The sequence below is a fragment of the Dendrobates tinctorius genome, unplaced genomic scaffold (genome assembly GCF_039654945.1).
Source record: "Dendrobates tinctorius isolate UK_male_01 unplaced genomic scaffold, ASM3965494v1 ptg000011l, whole genome shotgun sequence".
Lineage (NCBI taxonomy): Eukaryota > Metazoa > Chordata > Amphibia > Anura > Dendrobatidae > Dendrobates > Dendrobates tinctorius.
In genome coordinates this window covers 68,649,977-68,666,692 of record NW_027361679.1, presented here as the reverse complement: position 1 = coordinate 68,666,692, position 16,716 = coordinate 68,649,977, and the positions used below count along the sequence as shown (strand labels likewise).

At 42.3% G+C, this 16,716-nt stretch overlaps 1 protein-coding gene across 3 annotated transcripts in view; it reads left to right on the top strand.

Moving 5' to 3' along the window:
* Positions 1-16,716, top strand: part of BMP2K (BMP2 inducible kinase) — a 336,621-nt gene that overhangs the window by 190,337 nt on the left and 129,568 nt on the right. For all 3 annotated transcript variants that reach the window (XM_073543101.1, XM_073543092.1, XM_073543111.1), the window contains exon 5: positions 8,835-8,956. In XM_073543101.1, the coding sequence (XP_073399202.1) occupies positions 8,835-8,956 (122 nt within the window). The remainder of the gene's footprint in view (positions 1-8,834; positions 8,957-16,716) is intronic.

The window sequence follows — 16,716 nt, the reverse complement described above, 5'->3', positions numbered from 1 at the left end:
AACGTCTCCACATTGTAAATAGACATGCTGCGGTCTATAAAGACGCGCCACATGTCCGTTTACACAGGTCTGCTACCTGCTTCTCTGAACACATAGTGGACATGGGATTTCTTGAAATCCCATCCACTATGCTGTAACATCTGGACGCTTGCAGGTTGGATGCTGCAAATGTACGCAGCGTCCAACCTGCAGCGTTTACTGACTGTGTGCACATACCCTATCTGCAAACAGGAAATCACCTATTTTCCCCAAAATCCAACTTTCAATAAGCTTTATTTCAAGTGGCAAAAAAGCCGCATGTAATGAAAAAATGCGAAAAAACACATGCGGAAAAAACGCATAAAAACCGCAGGTGACCTACTAGTGACCTCAGATGCCGATATCACCTGCGCCAAATCCTGAGCCAATCCTGACAGTGGAAACATGCCCTAAGGGTATGTGTCCACGGTCCGGAATCCCTGTGCTTTGGACATCCAAAGCGCTGCACCCTGTTGTACGTGCGGTGATATCTCATGTGTTCATTGAACACATGCTGAATCACCGCATCCTATTCATAGACTGTGTTATTTATCTTGCGGAGACGGAGTGTCTCCACAAGATAAATAGACATGCTGTGGTCTATAAAGGCGGGCCTCATGTCTGGTTACACATGTCTGCTGCCTGTGTCTTTGAACGCATAGTGGAGATGGGATTTCATAAAATCCCCTTCACTATGCTGTAACATCTGGACCCTGCGGATTGGACGCCGCGGCAGTACGCAGCGTTCAATCCACAGCAAATACTGAAGGAATACGCCCCGTGGAAACATATCCTAATAGAAGAGCTCCCTGGTCAGGGCTCACAGAACGGGGCCAGGAATTAACCCCATAACCGAATCCCAGTCACCGAAGTGGAAACAGAGGTGACAGGCATTGACCAGGATGTTACAAAACAGTTGGTTTTAAAGCGTTTTTTTCACTACGCAGAAAACCCCCTTCTTAATACCTGTTTCTCGTCAGCCTTATTGGGGAACACAGTAACTGTGGAATAATCTGCTGCCACCTAGAGGCTGACTTTATTAATACAATTTGAAAATTTGCTCCTCCCTGGCAGACTATACTCTGCTTGCCTGCAGCAGGATCCTCAGTTTTCTATAGTGTCAGGCAACTCTGGTCTGAGTCTCATACCCATTTTAAGCCTTTAGATGCCAATTTAGGCATTACTCTTTTCTCGTTTTTTCTTTTTCAGGTAGATTTTCTCTAAGGTAACAGTGTATAATTGTGCCCTCTGTTACACCTGCACAGTGACCGAGAGTACAGGCTGGACTGTTCAGTCGGTATCCTCTCATGTCAGCCTGGCAGGACTTTGCATCTAGACACAGTCTGTGATCAGGTACTGAGGCGATAGTTCTTGCTTACTGTCTCCTGCCCGTCCGCTCTCTGAAACGCACATGTCTTTATGGAGTCGAAGATGGAACACATGTGGAAGGTTTTCAAGACAGGTGAGTATAGCCTTGCCTGTTGTAATCCTGCGTCCTTTAGCTGAGCACCCCCCCCCCCCGCCTCTCACTACCCTCTGCGATTTGGTTTAATAGATCTAAAAAAAAATGGTGAAAGGAAAGTTGAAAGAAGGAGTGTGTGTAGGTTAGTATGTTACAGTCTATCTTTGTGCAGCAGGCAGCATGCATTTTTGCATTGACTGCTCTGGAGGATACTGTTCTCTATGGTGACTGGACAATGCATTTTCTGCACTAATCAGTGCGGCCATGCAGAATTGTGTCAGTGCAGCTGTTCACGGCATCCTTTTTAAGGCTCAACCTCACTTCTGGCCAATCATTGCTTCCATCCAGGTGGGCTATCATGTTGCTCGATGGAGGCCCGCCTTTCTTTGTCAGTTTATTGCGTTGCTCCCCTTGGGGCCTTCACTTCTTTTTCTGGCCAGCGGCATCATCTTGTCACCCTGTTTAAGAGTGCGAGTGAGCCACAGGTTGGCATCTTCTTCCCTGTTCCATCGACGCACCTTAAGACTTCCTATTGGTATCTAGGCATCGGATGCACGGACCAGGTAGGCTGCCTGGTGGCTGATACACATGGCACCACTATAACATAGCTTCATTTGCACTACCCTTGGTCTTTCTTTCTTGCCTGCTTTTTGCCTCTCATAATGTCTGAGTCCAGAGAGGACCGTGCATACTCATCGGTGCATCCTGCCTTAGTTATCAACTATGCCTGTGCTGCTTCCAGCAGCAAGTTTTCCACTGGTCAGTCAGTTGCGTATTATGCTGCTTGTACCCCTCCTGCCTTACTAGGATCCATACAAGGGACCCCTGTAATGGTTGAGGAGAATGTCTCTCACCCAGCGTGGGCTCAAGTCTTGGCTCTTTCAGCGACTTAACTACCAAGGTGTCCAAGAATTTGATTACAGTTGTGGTCCGATCCCTCCCCGCTACTTCTCACCATCATGGATGATCGTATCTGCAATTCAGCAGCCTCGGGTCACTTAATCATATGTATCCCTTCCTGTCACCCGAAGGTCCCACTATTTTCTGACCATAGGCCCAGCTCAGAATCTGTCCTGGATCACTATCACATTAGGAAGCTGAGTGAGATAGTGGAGAGCCTTGTGTCGGCAGTGGGGTTAATTTTTTTAGCTTTGCCCTTCCAGTTCTTTGTTTTTTTTTTATTCGTTTATTGAACCAAAGCCAGGGTATACAATATGCAAACTGACAATGATAAAAATACCATATAACACATATACTTATACATTCCACAGAGCATTAATGTCAAACAGTGTATGTATACCAGTTGTGTATAGAATAAAACATACTGTCAATTGCCTTACATTGGTCTGTGTGTTATTATTCAAATAATAGAGCCTGCCAACCTCTAAACCATTACTACTACTACAAAACAACAACTATTTGCAGCCTATGTCCATATAGTTAACTCTTATCGTGTGATATCTCTGTCCTACAACGTGAGGTGAGGGGAATTCCACCCCTCCCATATCTTCTCAAATTTACCCAGGCACCCTCTGTTTTGGTACAGCGTACGCTCGTACGGTATGATCGAGTTCACCAATTCAATCCAGGCCCTAAGGGAGGGATCCGAACCTCCCCCATCCACCGCAGTGCCAGCACCTTCCGTGCCATAAACAATGTCTCCCGTAAGAAAATCCCCGTATAATGTCCCCATGTCTCGTCATCCCACACCCCAAACAGACAAACCAATGGCTCAAGGGGAACAGGAATTTGTGCCAGGGAGGTTAATAATGATGCCACCTCTTTCCAGTAATGTGCTATAATTGGACATTGTCAAATCATGTGAATAAAATCTGCATCTGATGTATGACATCTCAGGCATTCCGAAGATTGGAAACGGCTCATCTTAAAGAGTCGAGTCGGAGTCAAATATGATTGGTTTATAATATAAAGTTGTATCATTCTATTGTTGATTGACGGAGACACCTTAGTTGGTGACTCCAGGATTTCCTCCCACTCCTCTCCCTGCGCATCAGGGATGAGCCTTTCCCATTTCCCCCTAATTGAGCATATGGCAGATTCCGTCCCCACCGATAGCATGTATGTATACAGAGAGGAAACGAGACCCTGGGGACCTTGTGATTTAAGAATCCCTATCAAGGGTAGAGGCGAAATAGCATTACTCCTACCAACATATCTCATGTGAAATTGAAAGGCTGATCTTAATTGCAAATATCGGAAGAATTGCGACCTCGGGGCATTACACTTAGCTTGTAATTGTTCAAAAGATAATAGTGTACCACATTCATATATATCCCCTATCGTAGAGACATTGTACTGAGACCAGAACTCGGCAGACGGTTGGGCAAGCAGTGTCGGAAAATAACTATTATTCCATAAGGGCATTTCAGCTATGATATCACTAAATCCAACCACCCTCTTAATCTGTCTCCATATTAATCTTGCCAGACGAAGCATGGGTAACACACGTGGGACATTTACTTTCTCCAATTCCAAAAACCCCAGCGGGCAATCAACATGTGCGGCATGAAGCAAATGGCTTTCAGAGTTAGGAAGATTATCACCGGGCATCCACTTATTTATAGCTCTGGCCTGTCCCGCCAGATAATATAGAAAAAAATCCGGCAGCGCCCCCCCCCCCCCTTTTTGGCCTTTGTAGGGTGGATATGTTGGAGAAAATAGCTGATCTTAGGGAGTAGTATCATTTTAATTAAATTAATGCGTCCAGCTACAGACAGTGGGAGTTTGCGCCAGATCGCAAATTTGACTTTAACCATTTCTAGTAATGGATATATATTAAGCTGCAGATCAAGCGTGCTGGACTGAGAGATATGAACACCTAGATATTTAAAATGTGGTACAATAGGCAGCAAGGAGAGAGTCTCAAGTCGCGACATCGGGGTATGAGAAAGAGGCATCAGAGCAGATTTCTCCCAATTTATTAATAGGCCGGAATATTTACTGAATTCGTTTATAGTAGCAATCACCTCCGTCAGTGTCTCCTCCGCCCTATCCATAAATATTACCATGTCATCAGCATATAGGCCTATGGAATCCACCCGATCTGCTATCTTTATACCCATAATATTAGGGGAAGTTCTCATGCGGATTGCCAGAGCTTCTATTGCAAGAGCAAAGAGGGCCGGGGAAAGGGGACACCCCTGACAGTCCCCCTGTACAAAGAAAAGGATTCAGAAGTGGAACTATTTACAATGACACGGGCCCTAGGTTCCATATACAAAGTATTAACCCATTTTAGGAACCTATCCCCAAAACCAAATTTCTGCAAGCATGCGTGGCGGAAAGGCCATTCAAGGGAATCGAAGGCCTTGGCTGCATCCAACGATGCCAATGCCCACCTATTGTCCGGTACCAGGGAGCTGTATTGGACCACCGATTGAACCCGTCTAATATTAATGGAGGTGCTTTTACCGGGCATAAAGCCAGTCTGGTCAGGGTGTATAAGTTCCAAAATAATTGAGTTTAGCCTAGTAGCCAAGATTTTCGTGAAAATTTTGTAATCCACATTTACTAAAGATAAGGGGCGACAAGATCCACAGTCCAGAGGGTCCTTCCCTTCTTTTTTAAGCACTATTATATTAGCTTCATAGAAGGACTCCGGCATGACCCCCCCCCTCCCAGATCCCCTGTGCCCTTCCAGTTTTACATCTGTTTGGGACCACATTATACAAGATGATTACTGACGCCTCCAGGGGTAAGAGCGCGGAGTCCTTAATTTGCGCCCCCTTTTGCCAGTTAACAACACCGGATGACTTCAGTTTTCAGGCAAGATTCAGACTGTCTCAGGGCAGGAGAACAACATCTCTTAGGACCACTCCCTCAGCGCAGGTCCGGGGGGGGGCCTTTGGTTTTAGAGACAGCAAGGGAACAATGCTTGGCGTACCACACCCACTTGGGGATACCCTCCAGGTGGGGGGTTGTCTCCTTCTCTCCCAGGAGACTTGGCTGGGGGCGATCCACGATCATTGGGTCAGAGGTCGTTTCCTCAGGGTATAGAATAGAGTCTGATACCCCTCCACGGTATCGTTTTTTTCAGATTCTGTTTCTTTAGCTCCATCAGCTTAAGAGCTGGTTTCAAGCAGGCTATAATATCACTTTTGCAAGGAGGTGAAATTTTAATTGTCCCTCCGATGAGAGAGATTTCAAGGGTTTTTCTCTAACCTGTTTGTCGTTCCCAGAAAGGATGATTCTGTACTTACCATTTTAGATCTAACACTACTAAGCAAATGGGTTTGGCTATGTCACATCAGGATGGATTCACTATACTCAGGAGTGACATTCAGGACACCTACCTGCATATACCTTTGCTCCGCGCACCGCACACCGGCGGTTTCTCCACTTTGCGATTGTTAAAGAGTAGTTTCGATTCGTAGCACTTCCTTTAAGTCTGGTAATGGCGCCCAGGGTGTTCACGAAGATCTTGGGGTCGTTGATGGTGCGTGCTGCTCTGGGTCAGCAAGGCAGTAGTGATTCCCTACTTAGATGACATCCACATCAAGGCACCTTTCTATGTGAAGCTAACCCCCTACGTTTCAGAATGAGAGTTTTGGGCAAGATGGTGGTCATCTTGGAGCACTCAAGAGAGGCATCTCCCAGTCAACATACTGGAGCTTCTAGCCATCCACCTGATGCTGTTGCATTGGCAGCACCTACTGGTTGGATTACCAGTTCGGATCCTGCCTACAGTATATCAATCACCTGGGCAGAACACGAAGTCCAGGCAGCATGTCAGAGGTAGCAAGAATTTTGGAATGAGCATTGAACATTATACCAATAATTTTGACTATTTACATTCCCAGGGTAGACAGCTAGAAGTCAGAGTTCCTAAGTCATCAGCACACAGCCACAGGATAATGGGCATTTTATCCATAGGTGTTCAGACAGATTTGTCTTTTGTGGGGCATTTCATATATAGACCTCATGGCATCCAGACCGAATTGCAAGGCTAAGAGCCTATGGTGCCCTATATAACAACACGGAGGACCACAAGAACTGAAAAACCAAGAGAGAAAACAAATATCCTCCAAAACCAAAACATATACAAAAAAAAAACAGGTTAAAAACACATTAAATAGCATAAAAGCAAAGGAGATGACAACACATGCTATACAGAATACGAAAGACACTGTACAAGGAAAATAGATAATTTGTAAAACATATGATGTTAGACAAATGGGTAAAACACCTCATGCAAGAATACCTAGTATAGCAGGTATACTATAGTATAGCTGGTGTAATGAGGAAGCACCCCTTATGAGGAAAAACAGCCGAAACGTTGCAAAGCCTACTCTGGGTAAATATACTTTAGGGTAACCCTTGCTAATAAATATTACTTGTATAAGCACTCCCTGACAAGCACTCCCTGACCTGCTTGCGGACATAGGGTTTGGACTAATGTTATTATAGCTTTATTCCTGACATCTATTTCTTCTGATCTGCAACACAGGTTCGGGACATCCTCCTGTATCACTCTGCATTATTTTCACATCTCAAGCACTTGACACTTTTATAATACTGCTCTGCACTTTATATATTATGCTGTTTTCTGAGATGTTTAGCAGGATATTTGTCATCTGTCAATAGTTACTGCTGCTACACTAGGTATTTTAGCATGAGGTGTTTTACCCATTTCTTTAACATCATATATTTTACAAATAATCTATTTTCTTTGCGCAGTGTCTTTCATATTCTGTATAGCATGTGTTGTCATCTCTTTTATTTTCATGTTATTTAATGTGTTTTTTAACCTACATTGGTAACTAAAAAAAAGATTAATTAATTTTTTGTATATGTTTTGGTATTGGAAGATCTTTATTTTCTCTTGGTTTTTCAAATTAAAAGGTTCCCAGTTTCGTGGCTGCAGTCAATGTGTTAGTGATTTCTTGATCCCGGTTCATTCTTCTTTATCTATTTCCACCTGTGGCCCTTCAGCCCAGACGCCTCAAGAAGATCAGGCCTGAAGGAGTCAGCTTCATCCCACCGGACTGGCTATGCAGAGCTTATGTGGACATGATCAATCTACTGGCGGATGTTTCATGGTCACTGCCGGATTGGCCAGATTTGCTTTCCCAGGGTCTGTTCGTCATCAGAATTTGCTGTTGCTCAATTTAATGGTGTGGCTGTTGAGACTGCGATTTTAAGGAGAGCAGACAATGATTAGGTCACTTAAACCAATTTTGTATCATATTTATCAAGGCTTATCTGAGTTGTAGTGAGACTTCTAATGTCACTCCAATATCCTTCTTTTTGCCGGTGTTTCTCTCCTTTTTACAGTTCGGCCTAGAATCAGGGCTGGTGCTCGGCTCCCTCAAGGGACACATGTCCGCTATGGTTGTTCTGTTTCAGAGGGATTTGTCTTCTAAGCCTCAGATTAGGGCCTTTCTTCATGGGGTAGCCCATACTAGACCTCCTTACCGGCTTCCCCTTGATCCTTGGGATCTTAACCTTGTTTTAAAGGCTGGCAGGCTAGGTACAGTCTGCTGAGGAGGAACCAATTTTCAAATTATATTAACAGTGTCAGCCTGCAGATAGCAGCAGACTATCGCACGGTTATTGTGTCCCCCTACGAGAAAGAGATATTACAGCAAGTATATATCTTCATTTTTCACCTAAGTAAAATAATAACCGCTATACTTCACTTAATTCCAGCAATATTGGCACTAGCTCTCCTGGGGCTCGCGGCCACTTCACTCTCCCCTCCTTCGGACGTAACTGACATACAGAGGAGGTAACAGCCACTGCTGCTGTCTTGCTTCCTCCAGATGTATGATTTGTCCAAAAGAGGGCAGTGTGAAGTGGCACTGATTGGCCACAGAGATCCCGTGACATAACAATGTCGCGTGATCCCTGGGAGAGCCAACACCCACATCACTGAAACAGCGATGGCACTGGAGTTGAGTGTAGCTGTTATTTTATTTTTGGGAAAGGAATGATTGAAAAGGGGTTGTCTGAGTAGTGGACAACCCATTTAAAGCAAACACAAATAACTAACTCCTGAATAGTTTAAGGAAATTCTCGAGTTGCTTTTTTTTTACTTTTTTTTTACACGAGTAAAATGAAAACTGTTCTATTGTTCTCATATATATGGCTTCTATGTTCATGGTGAAATTACCATAAAGCGAGGAATGCTCATGCTTCAAATTTGTTACCTTCTTTTCTTTTGATTGATGATGGTTCTTTAAACATAAATTTTGGAGCAGCAATTTTTAATTGTAGTATACCTATATGTTTCATGTATAGAAACATAATTACCTGCAGTGGATGTAATTGTCAATGCAAACCGATTACCATTTCCATCCAGCATTATGTAATCCATCTTTTTGCTTCATTTAAGGTCGAGAACATTTTGTTAAATGACAATGGAAATTATGTGCTGTGTGACTTTGGTAGCGCAACAAACCGATTTCTCAACCCTCAAAAAGATGGAGTAAACATTGTAGAAGAGGAAATTAAAAAGTAAGTTGCTGAAATATTCCAGTTGTTGCTTGTACTTAATTTCAGATATTATTTGTACATTTAAAATCAGTCCTAAAAGCAAGTGAATAACTTGAGGTTATAGATCATGCACATCTGGCAAAAAAACAGGTATGGTTGCATAGAATGACTCTTATCAGACTTCTGGTAGTTGTCTAGAACCTGGGCATGAATTTGGGAGAATTTCCATTTTATACAAGCGTTAATCTGGTCTCACATTGCTTTAGGCTATTTGCCCATGTTAGCGTTTTTAAACGCTCAGGAAACTGATCCCCTTCCCAGAAAACGAGCGTTTTATTTCCGTGCGTTTCTTGCGCGTTTTTTGCACAAAAGAGGCGCGTTTTTGACGCGTTTATTTCTTCGCGTTTTCTGGGAACATTGGAAAAGGCTAAAAACGCTCAGCAATGCGGAAATTAATGCGCATGCTGCGTTTTTAGCTGCTAAGCGATTTCTGAGCGTTTAAAAACGCATGCATTGGCACAAAAAGCCAAAAACGCATGCAATTTAATGTGAAGCTTCTTTTAAGCATTTCTGCAGTGTCTGAGCCAGCACAAACGCTGCGGAAATGCTTAAAAAAACGCAACGTGGGCACACAGCCCAGGGTAACATATTATTCAATCTTTGATTCTGTTTGCAATATTCTCTACCCTTCCGGGCCTCACCGCTCATTGTGTTTACGGTTTAATAATAATTTTTATTTCTGTAGCGCCAATATATTCTACAGCACTTTACTTTTCAGAGGGAACTTGCACAGACCATAAAAACATTACAGAATAACACATGACTCAACAGATACCAAAAGAAGTGAGGACTAGAGTTAAGCGACTTTGGTCGGATCGGGTTTCGTGAAACCCGAATGAAACAAAATAAGTTTCAGATGAAACTCGTCCGACTAGAGCAAAAAAAGTCGGAGTTTCGTCCGACTTTTATTTCCCATTGACTTGCATTGGGGTCGGGTTTCGGACGAAACTCCGACTTTGTTTTGCTCTAGTCGGACGAGTTTCATCTGAAACTTATTTTGTTTCATTCGGGTTTCACGAAACCCGATCCGACCAAAGTCGCTCAACTCTAGTGAGGACCATGTTCACAAGCTTACAATCTATGAGGAAATAGGGGGGAAATAAAAGGTAAAAGTGCTTTTATTGTATGGTCCAGCCATCAATATAATAAATAAGGTGTTCATGTAACACTGCACGAACCATTCACCAGCTATTATCTGTACAGTACAGACAAGCTATTATGTGCATGGAGGGTGTGTGAATTTTTGTGAGTCTAAAAAAGTGTTTTCAGATCATGCTTAAAATTGTCTGTGCTGGGAATTAATCTAATTGTCCTGGTTAGTGCATTCCAAAGAATTGGTGCAGCCACATGTGAAGTCTTGGAGATGAGAGTGGGAGGTTTGAATTATTGAGTTTGTTAGTCTGATTTGAAGACAGTGGTAGGGTGGTAGCCTGAGATGAGGTAGGAGATATAGGGTGGTGCTGAACCGTGTAGCGCTCTGTGGGTGAGAGTGATACGTTTATATTGGAATCTGTAACTGATGGGCAACCAGTGCCATGACTGGCACAGTGAAGAAGCATCGGTTTAGCGGTTAGAAAGGAACATTATCCTGGCTGACTCAGGAAGGATTGGAGAGGGGAGTGTTTAATAAGAGGGAGCCTGATAAGTAGAGAGTTGCAATAGTTCACTGTTTCCCCACTTATATGGAAAGCTCATTTGATCGGTGTTCATTTTCTCCTATTTTATCTTCTCTGCACATAATTTGAGATTTTAATTTACAGTAGTAAAGAAGGTTACAGTGTTTTCCAGGCAATTTGTATGAGCCAAGATCACAGACATTGGCTTGGAAGCATATATTTTAAAGGGAACCAGTCATGTAGAAAATGGTATCTCATCTGCAGGCAGGAGATTGTTGTACATAATTGTGGGAAAAGATATATACAGATGCTTCTCACAAAATTAGAATATTGTGAAAAAGTTAATTTTTCTTTTTTTAAATCAGATTATTTTTTGTTAAACAGTTTTAACTTACAAAATTGAGACAAGGCACACACAGTTTTAACATACATATTTGAGACATACCTCTTATGCACAACCCTCCCCCCATTATCAAATTATAACTTATGTAACCGTGGGTCCCTTAGAATGTGACCTATAAATGTATTGTAGAAAAACAAAAAAAGCAATTCTTAAGGGGGACAATATGAAACAAGATAAGACTTGTACAGCATAGAACTATGAACAGTCAGGCACATAGTACAAAATGAGCAATAGACGTATTCATGAAACCTATTCATAAAGCAAGAGATCACATGGAACCAAGAGGAAATAAAAGGGGTACCATAATTAACAAAGCATAGGGAACAGATTGTCCAGCAGCAAAATTTGGGATAGCAAACCTGGGGTGTTAACCCCTTCACCCCCCAAGGGTGGTTTGCACGTTCATGACCGGGCCAATTTTTACAATTCTGACCACTGTACCTTTTATGAGGTCATAACTCTGGAACGCTTCTATGGATCCTGGTGATTCTGACATTGTTTTCTCGTGACATATTGTACTTCATGTTAGTGGTAAAATTTAATTCAAATAACTTGCGTTTATTTGTGAAAAAAACGGAAATTTGGCAAAAATTTTGAAAATTTCGCAATTTTCCAACTTTGAATTTTTATGCCCTTAAATCACAGAGATACGGCACACAAAAAACTTGATAACTAACATTTCCCACATGTTTACTTTACATCAGCACAATCTTGGAACCAAAATTTTTTTTTGTTAGGAAGTTATAAGGGTTAAAAGTTGACCAGCGATTTCTCATTTTTACAACACCATTTTATTTTTAGGACCACATCACATTTGAAGACACTTTGAGGGGTCTATATGATAGAAAATACCCAAAAGTGACACCATTCTAAAAACTGCTACCCTTAAGGTGCTCAAAACCACATTCAAGAAGTTTATTAACCCTTTAGGTGTGTCACAGGAATTTTTTTGAATATTTAAAAAAAAATGAACATCTAACTTTTTTTCACAAAAAAAATACTTCAGGTTCAATTTTTTTTATTTTACCAAGGGTAACAGGAGAAATTGGACTGCAAAAGTTATTGTGCAATTTGTCCTGAGTACGCTGATACCTGATTTGTGGGGGGGAACGACTGTTTCGGCGCATGGCAGAGCTCAGAATGGAAGGAGTGCCGTTTGACTTTTTCAATGCAAAATTGGCTGGAATTCAGATCGGACGCCATGTCACGTTTGGAGAGTCCCTGATGTACCTAAACAGTGGAAACCCCCTACAAGTGACCCCATTTTGGAAACTAGACCCCCCAAGGAACTTATCTAGATATGTGGTGAGAACTTTGAACCCACAAGGGCTTTACAGAAGTTTATAACGTACAGCGGTACAATTAAAAAATCATATTTTTTCCACAAAAATGATCTTTTCACCCCAATTTTTATTTTCCCAAGGGTAACAGGACCCTAAAAGTTATTGTGCAATTTGTCCTGAGTATGCTGATACCCCACATGTGGGGGTAAACCACTATTTGGGCGCATGGCAGAGCTCGGAAGGGAAGCAACGCCATTTGACGTTTTTGGCTGGAATTGAGATCGGACATCATGTCGCGATTGGAAAACCCCTCATGTACCAAAACAGTGGAAACCCCCCACAAATGACACCATTTTGGAAACTAGACCCCCTAAGGAACTTATCTAGATGTGTGGTGAGAACTTTGAACCCCCAAGGGCTTCACAGAAGTTTATAACATAAAGCCGTACAATTAAAAAATCATATTTTTTCCACAAAAATGATCTTTTCACCCTCAATTCTTATTTTTCCAAGGGTAACAGCACCCTAAAAGTTATTGTGCAATTTGTCCTGAGTACGCTGATACCCCACATGTGGGGGTAAACCACTATTTGGGAGCATGGCAGAGCTCGGAAGGGAAGCAGCGCCATTTGACGTTTTTGGCTGGAATTGAGATCGGACACCATGTCGCGATTGGAAAACCCCTGATGTACCTAAACAGTGGAAACCCCCCACAAATGACACCATTTTGGAAACTAGACCCCCCAAGGAACTTATCTAGATGTGTGGTGAGCACTTTGAACCCCCCAGTGCTTCACAGAAGTTTATAACGCCCGGGCGTGAAAATAAAAAATTCATATTTTTTCCACAAACATGATCTTTTAGTCACCATTTTTTTTTATTTTCCCTAGGGTAACAGGAGAAATTGAACCCCAAAAGTTGTTGTCCAATTTGTCCTGAGTAAGCTGACACCCCATATGTGGGAGAAAACTACTGTATGGACACACGTCAGGGCTCGGAAGGGAAGTAGTGACGTTTTGGAATGCAGACATTGATGGAATGGTCTGCGGGTGTCATGTTGCCTTTGGAGAGCCCCTAATGTACCTAAACAGTGGAAACCCCCCACAAATGACCCCATTTTGAAAACTAGACCCCCTAAGGAACTTATCTAGATGTGAGGTGAGCACTTTGAACCCCCAAGGGCTTCACAGAAGTTTATAATGCCAGGGCATGAAAATAAAAAAATCGTATTTTTTCCACAAACATGATCAATTAGTCCCCAATTTTTTATTTTCCCAAGGGTAACAGGAGAAATTGAACCCCAAAAGTTGTTGTCCAATTTGTCCTGAGTACGCTGACACCCCATATGTGGGAGAAAACTACTGTATGGACACACGTCAGGGCTCGGAAGGGAAGTAGTGACGTTTTGGAATGCAGACTTTGATGGAATGGTCTGCGGGTGTCATGTTGCCTTTGGAGAGCCCCTAATGTACCTAAACAGTGGAAACCCCCCAAAAATGACCCCATTTTGAAAACTAGACCCCCTAAGGAACTTATCTAGATGTGAGGTGAGCACTTTGAACCCCCAGGGGCTTCACAAAAGTTTATAATGCCAGGGCATGAAAATAAAAAAATCGTATTTTTTCCACAAACATGATCAATTAGTCCCCAATTTTTTTATTTTCCCAAGGGTAACAGGAGAAATTGAACCCCAAAAGTTGTTGTCCAATTTGTCCTGAGTACGCTGACACCCCATATGTGGGAGAAAACTACTGTGTGGACACACGTCAGGGCTCGGAAGGGAAGTAGTGACGTTTTGGAATGCAGACTTTGATGGAATGGTCTGCGGGTGTCATGTTGCCTTTGGAGAGCCCCTAATGTACCTAAACAGTGGAAAACCCCCACAAATGACCCCATTTTGAAAACTAGACCCCCTAAGGAACTTATCTAGATGTGAGGTGAGCACTTTGAACCCCCAAGGGCTTCACAGAAGTTTATAATGCCAGGGCATGAAAATAAAAAAATCGTATTTTTTCCACAAACATGATCAATTAGTCCCCAATTTTTTCATTTTCCCAAGGGTAACAGGAGAAATTGGACCCCAAAAGTTGTTGTCCAATTTGTCCTGAGTACGCTGACACCCCATATGTGGGAGAAAACTACTGTATGGACACACGTCGGGGCTCGGAAGGGAAGCAGTGCCATTTTGGAATGCAGACTTTGATGGAATGGTCTGCGGGTGTCATGTGCGTTTGGAGAGCCCCTGATGTACCTAAACTATTGAAACTCCCAACAGGTGACCCCATTTTGGACACTAGACCCCCCCACGGAACTTATCTAGATGTGTGGTGAGCACTTTGAACCCCCAAGTGCTTCACAGAAGTTTATAACGCTCGGACGTGAAAATAAAAAAATCATTATTTTCCACAAAAATGATATTTTTGCCCCAAATTTTTTATTTTCCTAAGGGTAACAGGAGAAATTGGACCCCAAAAATTGTTTTGCAATTTGTCCTGAGTAGGCTGATACCCTACATGTGGGGGTAAAACACTGTTTGGGCGCATGGCAGAGCTTGGAAGGGAAGGAGCACCATATGACTTTTTCAACTCAGAATTGGCTGGAATTGAGATCAGACGCAATGTTGCATTTGGAGAGCCCCTGATGTGCCCAAACAGTGGAAACCCCCAATTCTAACTCCAACCAGAACCCCAACACACCCCTAACCCTAATCTCAGCCCTAACCCAAGCCCTAGCCCTAACCCTAACCCTAGCCCTAACCCTAGCCCTAATGGAAAAATGGAAATAAATACATTTTTTTAATTTTATTATTTTTCCCTAACTAAGGGGGTGATAACGGGGGGTTTGATTTACTATTTATGGCGGTTTTTATGTTTGGCGGCTGTCGCACGCTAAAAGACGCTTTTTATTGTAAAAATAGTTTTTGCATCACCACATATTGAGAGCTATAATTTTTCCGTATTTTGACCCACCGAGTCATGTCGAGTTGACGTTTTTATTGGTACCATTTTCGGGCACGTGACATTTTTTGATCGCTTTTTATTCCGATTTTTAGGACGCAGAATGAACAAAAACCAGCGTTTCATGAATTTCTTTTGGGGGAGTGCGTTTACACCGTTCCGCGTGCGGTAAAATTGATAAAGCGGTTTTATTCTTCGGGTCAGTACGGTTACAGCGATACCTCATTTAGGTCGGTTTTTTTTTTTTGACGGTTTTATGCAATGAAAACTATTTTATATAAAAAATAATTATTTTTGCATCGCTTTATTCTGCGAGCTATAACTTTTTTATTTTTTGCGGATGACGCTGTATGGACTCTATTAATAAACTCCTCCACTGTCGGGGTGCAGACTCCTTCCAGTGCAAGGCAATAGTTTTCCATGCTATATAGAAAATTCTAGCCATACCGATCGCCAGCGGGTCTTCTACAGGAATATCTGGTATAATACCCAGCACACAGACCTTTGGATCAGGGAGCAATCTTGTACCATAAACTCTTGCCAAAGTATTCAGAACATTTTTCCAGAACCGTCCAAGCAGAGGACACTCCCAGAACATATGCATAAGGTGTGCATCAGGTAGGCTACATCGGGGGCAGCACGAGTCACTCCTTATCGCGATTTTGTGCAAGAACGCAGGCGTTCCATATTTCCTATGTATTAGATACACCTGCGATAATCTCTGGGCCTCTGATAACGAAAGACAGGGCACTGAACTCAACACATAGTCCCACTGATCATCTGAGAGGTGGCCAACATCCTCCTCCCATCTTGCTTTGGTGCAAAGAGGGTACTTATATTAAAAAGTTAATTTATTTCAGTTCTTCAATACAAAAAGTAAAATTCATATATTATGATAGTCATTACAGAGTGATCTATTTCAAGTGTTTATTTCTGTTAATGTTGATGATTATGGCTTATAGCCAATGAAAACATCTCATTATGCACATTTTCGCCACATCTAAACCTCACTAGCAAAGCTAATCTTTGCAGTAATAATCTTTTCTGATGAAACTCCTCACAGTTTCTTGGTATAGCACTGATGCAGGCACTCAGTGTCTGTCTCGGACCTAGTTGTTTAATCCAGTCAGAGGAGTGATGATGGTGCGGTTAAGACTTTTTGAGCCCACAAAGCTTTCAGATAATTTTCCTGCAAAAATATATACAGTATATCTGTATATATTACACCAGCAATATAGCCTTAATAAAAATGTCATCCAGATGCAATATTCAAATCTCCTTTATCCATAAAGCATCCAGCAGACCACCAAGAGAAGTTTGCCAGAATGAATAAAAAGGCAGAAATTAATTGGGCATCCATTACATTAAATCACGCATACAGTTGTGTGAAAGTGTTTGCCCCTTCTTGATTTCCTATTCTTTTGCATGTTTGTCACACTTAAATGTTTCAGATCACCAAGCA